General features: G+C 39.5%; 1 protein-coding gene across 7 annotated transcripts in view; it reads right to left on the bottom strand.

Annotated features, from left to right (window-relative positions):
- Positions 1 to 1332: 1332 nt before the first annotated feature.
- The window catches only part of SPATA13 (spermatogenesis associated 13), a 147468-nt gene continuing 136562 nt past the window's right edge, over positions 1333 to 12238 (bottom strand). For all 7 annotated transcript variants that reach the window (XM_038127720.1, XM_038127683.1, XM_038127711.1 and 4 more), the window contains 4 exons: positions 11291 to 11420; positions 10373 to 10745; positions 6532 to 6606; positions 1333 to 5318 (listed from right to left, as the gene is read on the bottom strand). In XM_038127720.1, coding sequence (XP_037983648.1) covers positions 5137 to 5318; positions 6532 to 6606; positions 10373 to 10745; positions 11291 to 11420 — 760 coding nt within the window. In that variant the 3' untranslated portion in view covers positions 1333 to 5136. The remainder of the gene's footprint in view (positions 5319 to 6531; positions 6607 to 10372; positions 10746 to 11290; positions 11421 to 12238) is intronic.

Here is a 12238-nt window from a genome sequence, read left to right on the forward strand (position 1 = left end):
GTATAAGGAGTATTTGCGTGTTTTCCTTACAAACTACATGGTGTGCTGTTTCTCACTGCTGAGTTTTTAATTTCTCGTTTGATTCTGGAACATGAAAAGGCCCGAGTCCTTGCCTCTGTTACCAAGCACAGACCATTATGCAGCCTTTGGAAAAAATCCTAAACAACAACAACAAAAAAAATATCTAAGACAAGCAGTGCTATTTCTGTGCAAACTAAAAGGTCCATCTGATAGATCAGCTCTCAAGGAACTTAAAAGCTGAAAGTACAGAATGATCTACAGGATTTACCCTGACTGCCCAAGCATGAAATAAAAGGCACAAATGAGCTCACCCTGGCCAGATGAATCACAGGGTCCTCAGAGAGCCTATTGATTGCTACATCCTACTCCAACATTTGCTTAGGGTATGTTTTTATCTCATCCAGTCTATCTCACTAAGTGCTCAAACTGTGCTTTTCACTTTAATGTTGGAGCACTCAGCACACATCCCACCACAGCAGCCACTGCCTTGGGAGGCAGGAACTCCCAGCTGTGAGATGAACCAAGAAATGTAAGGATGTTGAAAAGAGGGGTAAAGAATTAACAAACCAACTATTGTGCCAGCAGTTGAACTTGTCAAAATATTTCTGATTAAAAGATTTCAGCAAAGTATGTTACTTTGTTAAAGCTGGTGTGTCACAGCAAAAAACAATCTTTGACACAGCCCGGAGCAGGAAGGACACAGGCACACCTTTCAGATGTGGCCCTCTGCCCTGTCAGAGTAATGAGACACAAAAAACTTCCCTGAATCTGAGAAGTTGAATCCCCAGCTTGTTGCCCATTGCTCTGTCAAGCAGACAGGTAAGCCTGTTCACACATATGTGCAGAACGTGCCTTTTGGGTGAACCCATTTAAATGGATTTGCTTTCATTCCAAAGAAAACAAAACTAAATCCTCCTTCTCTGCACTGCAGTACTTAAGTCACCATCCTCTGTTGGCAGGAGCTTTATTAGCACAGAAGCTGCACCTGCATGTATTGCAAGGGATACTGTGTGAACCCTCTGCCAGGACAAGGTAAAGCACAGTAATCACAGGCTGAGACAGCAACAAGGACGGGCTTTGCCTGAACAATGCAGAGTTCAACACCAGAACCAGGCTTAGGCGTTGTTAAAATGAACTTGTGCTGGGAAGTACTGAAGCTGTTACTGGGAAAACAATCTTTTTCTTTAAAATACTAGAAGAAATATGACAGTTGATACATTTTTGCATCATGAAGGAAATTTTGTAGACAACAAAAAAACCCACATAATTTTAAAACTGCAGACAAAGTTTTATAAGACACAGATGAGGAACTTCAGCTTTGTATATTATTTAATTCAACCATGTACAATAAGAGAAAAATAATAGGAATGTAAGTTTGTACTTATTTCCAGAAAATAGATTCATTTGACAAACAACATTCAAAGAGTAAATAAACCTTGCAATGCAGTTACTCCAGAAGAAATGCACATCAAGCTACTGCTGTCCTATACATTGTACTTTAGCTGTCAACAGCCAATTTCTCTGCTCTGCAGCCAGACACTTCATTTAAAACCCGTGTAACAGCACACACACAGGGTGAGATGCACAAAGCAATGTATGGAAGATATAATGTTACAAAACAATTACCAAAATAAAAAATATATGCAAGTTATCCCTAGTATTTACAACAAAGAGTTTTAAATTAGAGATCGTTTAGAAGGCATCTGCTGCATACAAATGCCACACATATAGAAAAAAAGGCAGTCAGAGAAAGGTACTGTGTTAGTTATGGCTAAAGACCTTTGGCTCCAAAATTGTGATATAATTATTTCCAAAAGACAACTAAAATGTGGAACATTTGAGAAGTCTGTCTTTGAACTCAGTTCTTACGCTGACCACTAAAATTCAATGTGAAATTTAGCATGGCAAGAGCCACTTGTAAAACAATCTTATTATTTTATACATCAAATGCTCTGAGTTGGATGCAATTATGGTTTGGCATTTCCTAACTCAGTGGGAACACATTTGAGGACAATTATATTTACTGCATCTCATGCAAAAAGTCTGAGGTTATCTGCTCAGCAGGCCATCAGGAAGGCTCCGGCTGGGCTTTATCAAAATGAGGCACAAATGTTCTTAGTTGTTGCCCTAGAATTTTTTATAGTACCTTAAAGCATGCAAGTGGAAAAGAACAGATGTTGCCATCACAGCTTTCTGATGATCTATATATAAGTTTGGTCACTAGAAGGAGAATCAGGGCAAGAGTTGCTAGAGTTCAAACTTCTACATTTAAGTTGCAACTCCTTCCCACAGACTCTGAAGTGAGGCTAACTCCCAAGTAAATATTTGTCTTAATTGTTGAATAATATAATTGTGTGTTTTCATTTCACTATAATTTGTTTAAAAGACTATGGCATAGTATAAATTTGGCCTGTCTTACTGTATTCCATCTTAAATCTGTTGCAAGGTCATATTGCAAAGAAAGAGAGAGCATTACAAAACAACCATGTCTACGTGAAGGGTACTACATGTAAAACTGTCCTGAGTAATCTGCACCATGAAATACTTTCTTTTTATATCTTTAAAATTCACTTCTTGAGAAAAAAACCTATTGCATCCAAAACCATATGCAAACATTTCTGTTCATTTTTAGGGCTAAGGCACCAGCGCTAATACATGGGAAGAGCCTTCATGGGCACTGACATGTCAGAAGAAAAATCCCCAAACCTTTTTTTCCAGTACCCCACAGAACCGAGCGCTGGAAGGAAGCAGGTTTCAGCCAAGACACATATGTAATTGTGGATCTCATAATGTCTTCAGGTCCAGCTAGCAAAGTTTCTGGGTGAGCACTGCAATCCAACTTCAGCCTTTTTTTTGCACTTAGAACAAGTCTTTCAAAATGTGATTATGAAAAACATCATCTTCACTCGCACTGTACATGCATCTCATTGGTTTACAGGCCTGAAAGAGGCAAGTACCCAAAAAAATGGGTATGTAAGAAATGCAAAAGGCTTAACTCATTTGAGGGGAAGGGTGTGCATCCATGCCTGCATTTGGAAGTCTGCTCCTTGTGTTTAAATCGAGCATTTAGAATTACCTATTTTTAAAAATCTGAGCAGCAATGGCTGGCTTAAGCATCAAGAGAAATATACCATCAGCTTTTTCCACTGACTTCCCTGTGCATTTTCTTTCAGCTGGATCACTACAAATGTCAGTGTGTACTTCCAGTTCTTAACTAGTTTACATCATCTCCCATTGCTATGGGAAAGCACAAGCAATGAAATTTACTATGCAGGGCACAATTTGGCTGAGCATACCAGACTTTGCCTTATTGCTGAGCTATATACACAAGGCATTTGAAATGTACAGTTGTCAAAAAGAAGTAATTTAAAATCAAAACCACAAACCCGGGCTTTGCAGAAGTGGCCACAAAGTTAGGAAATCACAAAACCTAGTTAATAGTGGGCTTCACAACACTGATGATAAATAAAAATATGGAGGTAACAATAGTAGCAGGAACAAATGCATCTTTAAAATAAGGCTTTTTTACATTGTTGTTAAAATGCCTGGTGTTTAGCCCCTTGTTTGTTTTTCATATATTACAGATCCATGACAAAGCTGATTGTGCCCACTGTCAAAGAATACCCTTGGATCTATCCTAATCATCAGGTAATGCCCCTAATCAGCAGCATAGGATAAAGTGTTGTAAAGACATTCATAGCAAATCACTTCTGAGTCATACTGAGTCTTTACTTCCTTTCATATTCCCAGCAGTCTTGTCATCCTTGATAAGAGCAAGCAAGCAGAAACTATCAGTGCTACAAATATCAGGATCCTCTTTCTTCCTGGTGGCTTTTTAAAAGTTGTTCTCCCAGATCAACTTCGCGCCACAGAGGAATTGAAGCAATGCAAATCATGGATTGCATATGCTGGCCAGAACTGACCTTATCAAGTCAGGTTCTTCCTCTTCCAATGGGGACTGATGACACCGTGACAAAAGTCCATCTCTGGTCCACACGATTTCTCTGTCCCTTCCAGTAAGGATTTCTCTTTCTTCTTGAAGAAGTTATTGGTCAAAACCCATTGTCAATTGAATGTGTACAAGAAGCATGGATCCGCTTCAATATATTTTTATATTTACATTACAATTTATTCATTTTCTAAGTCCAGCTATATGAATAAAAAGCATGAGATATATGCAACATAGCCAGCAGTCACCATGTAATGTCTCAACTCTGATTTTGTACATTCACATTATCTCTGTGAGAAAATAAAAATGTATTTTTTACACAGAGAAATAAACATATTGGAAATACAAAAAAGAGTCTCCCAGGTGAAGAAATGAGTGAAAAAGCGATGTGAATGCTCTGCACTGAAGAGCATACATGCATGCATCTGCTCTGACTGAAATGAATCAATCTGAGATGCCCTGGGCTCCTTGTGTTTCCACTTGTGTGCAATAAATGCACACATTTTTACAGTCCATTTCATACTCTGTTCGTGTTTCTATAAGACAGAATAAAATTTCCCTGTTCCAATCTGGAATATGGTAAGGCCTTGCGGGATGTTCTCCTGCTATTTGGCAATGTAATAGAAAAATACAGGAAGGATTAGGGTCCACTAAATTCTGCAATAGCTGGTTAATCACATGGGATATTTCCACCTGATTTTAATGGGTGACCTATGCTCAGTGCTCCAGAAGAAAGGAGAAAATTCTCCTAAGACTCCTTGCTGATACATCCCAATAGAAAAATTCCTCCCTATCCAAAATTTGGCCATGAATATAAGGTTAAGAAAAATGAAATGTTACAATGACCTGCACGGTTCCATCACTACTTCAACATAACTAAGAAACAGAGATCAAATACTGCTGTTTCTGAGTAACAGCAAGTTGTCTTTGTCAGAAGAGAGACTGCTCTTCATCAGCAATGCTGACACTTGGCAACATGGACCTCAGAGCAGCCCTGACAAACTTCTTTCTTAACAAAGGCTGCATTCCTGGCTCAAGGGAACCCATGGTTCTGCCTCTGAAACGGGAGATTCGCTGAGCTCAAGTAAGCTTGACCGTGTCTCCAAGGTCCTCCTCTGGAGTGAGTCTCCCCCTCTGTGCTGACGTCCTTCCAGGTCCTTGGCCTCTCACTTTTTAAAGGGAGTGAGTTTGTTGAAGGTATGCCAGAAGAGGGATGGCTTCCGCTTGGGTTCTGCCAGGGCAAAGACCTGCTGCTGTGGGACGCTGGTAGGCACGGTGATGTGTCGCTGGTGAAGGGGATGAAGGGTTTGGTGTGGAGGAGGCACAGGACACCCATTATAGCTCACACCTGCAGAAGAACAGTTGGAGAAAACACCTGAGTCAGCCAGGGAAATTTAAGCACAGAGCCAGGGGACAAGATGAATTTTGCCATGATCTTCAATGGCACAACTACTAAGAGTCACCTTTTCTGATGTTTGACTTTTTAATTGCTGCATTGATTTGGCTTAAGAAGACAACAGTACCAGTAAAATAATATAACAGAATGACCAAAAACAAGCAGCAGTTTCACACAGCTGGACTATATTGTTTGCACAAATAAATCTTGGTATTTCAAAGGAATGACTTCAAACAGCAGATACTAGTACTTCAGTCCGCTCTCAGAGTAAGGCTGGGTAAAATACTGCTACCAACAAGAATGTTGTTTCTTCCATCTGAAATATATTTTTCTGGGTTAATGTTCTTAAGACTTTGAGCTTTGTGCATTCTGAACAGAATCTCCTAATCACAAACTTTATCCGCTCCCCTGAAAACCCAGACAGGTTCCAGAGATGTCTATTGACTGATTAAGAGAAAATGCTTTAAGAACATTAATCCCAGTGAACAGAAGACAACCTAATATGAACTCCTTCATTCCTAAACTCAGACTTAAATCTTATTCCACTTTCAGCACACTAAAGATTTAGCTGAGTTTGACTTTAAGATGGAAAAGGACAAAATCCTTTGTGATTTGTTTCTGTTGTGATTATTTTCTGAGAGAGGAAATGAATAAAAAAGCCATTTCTTGACCAACAAGCTTCTGGTCCATCCTTCCTTCTAGAGGAATGCCAGAAGAAGGCATTTTGACTGTTATTGTAAATAATACAACAATGTGGCTTGCAAAAAGAACTTTAGGACATTTTAAACAAGACAAGAATTGGTAAAGAAGAACAAGCTCTTTAAGTAAAAGCAAAGGAAGGAATTGTAACACTAATTTTTAATTTAGCCTGTGCATCCAATTCCTCACAACATTAAAAATAAACAGCTTGCCTTATCTCTTGAGTTTCTTCTCTAATATACAGAATACTGACTTGTCTGTTTGAAGAAGCTTGGGGAGCTGATTTAGTAGACAGTTTACAGAGATATTGGAATTTAATATTAAAATACAGGTTAATGGCAATTATTTGGCTCCATGTAAGCCACAAAAAATGTTTTTAAAAGTAGAAAATAGCCAGACTGTGCTATTTCCTAATGAAAAGATCAGTGGAACACAGTAAGAAGGTAACACAATTCTGAGCACCCACCTTTAATTTTTCCTTGCCTTGACTTACGGGCATTCTGCATGGCTTGTTTCTTCTGGTTTTCTGAGATTTCCATACCTACACATTAAAGTGTAAATTAGGGCACTAGTACATAATTACTGTATCTAATTCTTTATTGCATGAAATTAAAACAAATAAGTAAACTGTATCTTAAACAATTCTTAGTAAATCTCAGTAGCAATACACCTGAAGTTTTTAGAAGTATGCTTTATATTGTCATATGAACTTAAAGAGGGTTTTCCACTGGGATAACAACAGATAAGTCCAGATAACAAGAGATTTAAAAAGAAAAAAAAAAAGGGACATTAAAATTTCTGAGATCTACAAGTCACCAAGTAATAGATCACAAATCCAGAATCCTTTTGTTTTTCACTCACTCTGAGCTAACCTTGGTAACAGATTGGAGTCACTGCTAGTACAAATTTGGGTATCTTTCCCTTCACTCAAAGGAGAGTACCACAAAATCTGGCAGATGCTGAAGCAGGCTGTGATGTGCTTTTGGCTGCATCATTCTGGGGCTGGATCCCTCACTTGGGTTTCTCATACATACTTGTGTAACTTACATGAACCCTATGCTATTTACTATCATGTGACAGGTGGATGGCTGAGCTGTGGTGAGTACAGAGATGACAGACATCTGCTAGAAGGTGGCATCAGAGACCAGTGCTGTCTGGAGCCCAGGTAGAGGCACTCCAGTTTCCTCTCCCTGTGCAAAACACAGCTGAGATACATGGAAATGTCACATTTGCACAAGGTGACAACAGGGTGCACATGCTGTTTCATTTCATACTGTGCATAAGGCTGCACTCATTTCACACATATGAACAGAAAGAGCACAGAAGCTGTGGTTCAAAGCCAGAATGAAGTGTCTGCTTCAGTTCCATTTTGCATCTTCCCTCATTTCTCTACACTTTTGAAACTCCCTTTACTTTTTATCCTGAACTTTTGAAGAAGTTATTACAAATCAGCCTATGAACTTAAAACATCCATAATTTTTGGGTAGCAGTAGTTTACTTTATTTTATTCTGCAGGGTTTTTGGCTTTTTTTTTTCCTTTACAGAAACAAGGAAACAGATTTTTAAAAATGAAAGCAATTTCATCAAGAGAGATCAGACCATCTTCTTAGGGCTACTATTAGTGGTTTGGAGAAGGATTTTCTGGCTGTGGTCTTTTCTCTCATATATTCACAAAAGCTAAGAAAAGCTAGATATGGTTAGGGAGACAATGACTCACACCAAAGTATCTTTGAAAATAGAAGTAAAATGCCATTTGCAGTTCTGAATTGAAAGACTATTATTTGTTCTCTGAGTGGTCAGATTAGAGGCTTTGTGTTTAGTCCAGCAAGATAGCTTACCAAATCAACACGACAAATTTAAACCTGAGGTTGAGAATAGTGGCATTTTTCCATTGGTTTTGGCTGAAGGAAATGTTTAATTATGCCAAAAAAAGAAGAAATTTTAGAAAAGAAAGAGTCTTCTGGTTAATGGAGAAACCATCCAAGCCACTGTGGCTCACAAGACAAGATGGACATTACAACTCAACTATCTTCCCTCTGGTTCATCATACCTGTCCCAAAACAGGAACATCAGAAAATAGTGAGTTGCAACACTTGAAAAGCAACTTTATGGAAAACTGGATGTTATATGGGCCGAGAAGACTGCATGTACCTATGTGCCATTATCAAACATACAGTTTCTCTTCTAACTGTTGTTTTTCTTTCCCCACTATACTGCACTGTGCCTGAAGAGCATCAAGCACAATGGACCCTCCTTGTGCAGTTCTCACATTCAGCAACCACAGGAATTTGTGACCCAGCCCCAAACAAGGGTTAGTGCTTTTATGACAAATCTCACTGCCAGTGCCACCACCACTGTTGGATGGTTACTCTTCTGAATATCATATGTTGATTTTCATCAGGTCCCAGCAGAATAAATAGTTTAGAGCTGTAGCTGCGACACTTTTGCAGTTTTCTCACGCTCGGGGATTTCTGCAGCAGTGTCACTTAGAAGGAATGGTAACACCAAGACAGACCTGTGGCTGCCCAGGGCAGAGCCTCAGGAGCTTCCTGACAGACAGCATCTAACTTGCTCAACAAACTCTCCCAGCGCTCCTTAAAGTAACCACCCAGGAAGCACTGCAGAGCTCTAGAATGCTTCTTCTTAGAAAGGATGGAAAGAGAAGTGTTCACTTTTTATCTTCTTTACCTCAGTCTTGCTCACAAAAGTGCAGCAGCTGTGTTTTACTCAGTAGCATCCTTCCATGTGACTGTATTATGGTTCTCACTGTATAGTGGAGTGGAGTCGTTCTGTAACTTTGTTGTAAGAGGGACTGTGAGGACAATTATGATCAGATCCTCAGCATTGCTCTATTACCCTCTGATCACCTTCAGCCTTTGCAATGTTCACTGTTTTGGAGTTCTGTTTAGGTGAATTAGGGAAGGCAGCTACCTCCCATCCCCATGAGTACAAGGTGACAGAGCAAGTTCCACATAGAGAAGGCACAAAAGTCATCAGCATTGTGCCCACCAACACTGACTGTAATGTCACTCTGTGACATTCAGCACTGGAAAAGACTCAGGTTTGCAAAGTCTGAGGTGAGTTTGGCTGTGGCTCCTTCACTGTTTACTCTAGACTCAAGATGACTGGGATTAATTGCAACAGTTGGTGCAATGTGGAAGGGTTAAAACTGATTTTAAATCAAGAAAGAATTGGCAAACTTTTAAGTATTTTTTTCTGTTTATGGACTATCTAAAATACATATGGAAGAGGCCTTATTTTCATCATACAACAGTATCAAACAAGAGAAAGCAACTAAGATCAAAAGGGTTACATTTGTAATGTAAGGGTTATTCCAATCTTCCTATTATTCTGACCACGTGTTTTACATAATCATGGAATATAAGATTTGGCATCTTGTCTGTTTTAATAATTTCTGAATTGTATCATCCACTTCACTTCACTTCCAATGTTAACCTGATGTCAATCCAAAGTGTTAGCCTCAAGAATGTTACTGAAAAGGGTAGTTCCCATGCAGCTGACATTCACAGATGCTCTAACATGACTTTTTAGAAACACTAAAAAGAGTTGTTTTTTTTTTTTAATTAGTGTTGCTGCTTTCTTTGTATATGTTTTGCCAATGAAATTTTGCTGGAGCTTTTGTCATTGATCTTAAAGGACGCATGAAATGATGCAAAACTGGAAAAGCAATCCTAACTGTACATTGACACAGAAGACACACTGTCCTTGGAGTGTCCTACAGGCTGCAGGTCTAAAACTGGTCCTAGGATTTACTATCTTTTTTCCTGCTCACTCATTTCTCTGTGCCAGTACCAGAGCACTCACTGCCCCGTGGTGCTATTGCTGGGTCTGTAGTTAATGACACCACACATAAGCATGGGCCTCCTGGACACAGGAGGTACCACTATATGACAAAGACAGTATAAATCTACAGTTATTGCCACTTGGCTTTGTAAAAAAGCATCCTTTATGGACAGATATTTTTGACCAATCGTTCATACAGAAGTGCTAGGATATTAGATGGATTTTTATTATTGATGGTTTTTGTGACTTGCATCTTGTCATTTCTCATCTCTCATTCTGCTCTACCAAGCACCAAAATCATATGGATGACGCTACCTGCCCTGGACCTTTGGCCCACAGTGACAGGGCTAACACACCTGAACAGGCTTCACTTACACAGCTAAACATCATGACAGGTAAGAAACAGACACCAGCTCAAGAAGACAGAGTGCACATCTGTACAAAACAAAAGAACTGCAAAAGCAAGTTTGTTTTCACCACTGTTTAGAAATTGTTTCACTCACCCATTTCCTTGTCTTCTTGAACTCTTCTCCTTTCATTTTCACACGCCTCCATCCATCTCTTTTTATCCTCCTGTTTTTTTGCACAGAACAAATGAACCTCTTCTGTTGTTCTGTTTATTATCTTAAAAGCATTCTTGACATTGATGTTAAAATCTTTGTCTCTGCCATCTTCAGCGTCCACAATTTCTGTCTCGTCCATGTCAATACGATCCTTGTAATACAAGATGTCCCTTCTCAGCAAGTCCTTCTTACAGAACACAAGCTGATGGTCAAAAAGGAAGAAAGTCCTCTGCTGGCTTTTGCCTTGTTTTGATATTTTGGTCAGTTCTCCTGAGTGGATCAGTTCTGAGCTTCTGGCTAACACATCTGGTCCCTAGGAAGACAGGTATATAGAGATACAGAGACTTGTAGTAAGTAAATAATATTTTAAGATCTCATGGTGTGTCTAACCAGTCTGACTATATAATCAACTCTTAAGTTCACTCACTTTTCTTGTATTTTTATTATTAGATTTGAAAATGTCACACAATGGAAATAATATCATAGGGGTAAGTAAATTCAATCAATATTGTTCTGCTCTACTTTATTGCTGCATAAACAGAGGGAAACATTTAAGTCAGTGAAAGAGGTTCCGGTTCTGACAGAACTACCAAATGAGATTCAACATTTTTAAAAGCTCCATTTTGTCATCTCATCTCAAAGGCAAGCGTCCATGTTACATACTGCTCTTCCTGAACTATAAACAAGGTTAATCAGTAACAGAAACATTGTAAATGAAGCAACTGGACTTTTAACGGAGCAATGACCACTTGAAAAGTAGACACCATAAACAACCACCTACGCAGAAAGACTCCTGCAGGGGACATCAAGTATTGTACACAGTACCTTTGCTCAGGAAAAGCACAGGCTGACACTCACCTCCCAGTCTACGATAGAGACTTGCCAATGGGCAATCTTGTCTATGCTTTCTAGTCTCCGTTTTCGCTCATTGATCAGGCATGCCACGTTCTTCATGGCCTCATATGCAGCTTTTATGTTGCTATAATCACTGGGAAATGTAAGCACATTTCAAGGATCACTTATACAATGGACATGATGCAATCACAAACCATGGAAATGATGCAACCACAGTGCCTGCAGTATTAGCCCACATTATCCACTTATTCCTCTACTCAGGTACTTAAAAAAGAGGAACCTGATTCCCACTATCCCAAACCCCACACAGCAGCCTGTACAATTCAGTGCTGATCACTGAGCTTGTCTAGGAGTAAATTATTAGATTGGTGGAAGGAGGCAGAAGAGATTGATTAATGAACTGCAACACTGTCTCTACTGCAAACAATGGCAGAACTCCCACTGAGCTCAGTGATGGCTGTATTTCACCAAAGGACTGTGTTTTTAAGCAAGACTTTAGTCAGATTTTTTTGGGAAGGGCATTCTTTTAATCATGTTTAACAACTGTATTTTCTGCTTCTTGTTCCCAATGACTGGGTCAATGAACACAAATGGGGAATGCTAGGTGGACAGGAAAAAACCAAAAAACAATCCCACACAGGGTGAGAGGAGCCCAAGAACAGGGGTACCAGAGAGAGGAATTAAAGGAGACAATACGAAGAAAGCATCCCGTTTCTACAGCACAAATGTGTGAGAGCCATAATGGTCACCTGCCTCTTCCTGCTACAGGACTAATGCAATTAACTCAGGCCAATCCTCCTGTCCTTCTTGCAATGCTCTGCTCCCCTCCATCTCTCCTAAGCTCCTAACATGCCTATGAATCTCCCCAAGCTCGCAGGCAGGCTTTTTTTCTCCTCTGAATAGCATCCTTCTCTCCTTCACCTTCATCAAATGGAGTCTCTCAGAAGAGAG

This window comes from Motacilla alba, chromosome 1, assembly GCF_015832195.1.
Source record: "Motacilla alba alba isolate MOTALB_02 chromosome 1, Motacilla_alba_V1.0_pri, whole genome shotgun sequence".
In the NCBI taxonomy this organism is placed as follows: Eukaryota; Metazoa; Chordata; class Aves; order Passeriformes; family Motacillidae; genus Motacilla; species Motacilla alba.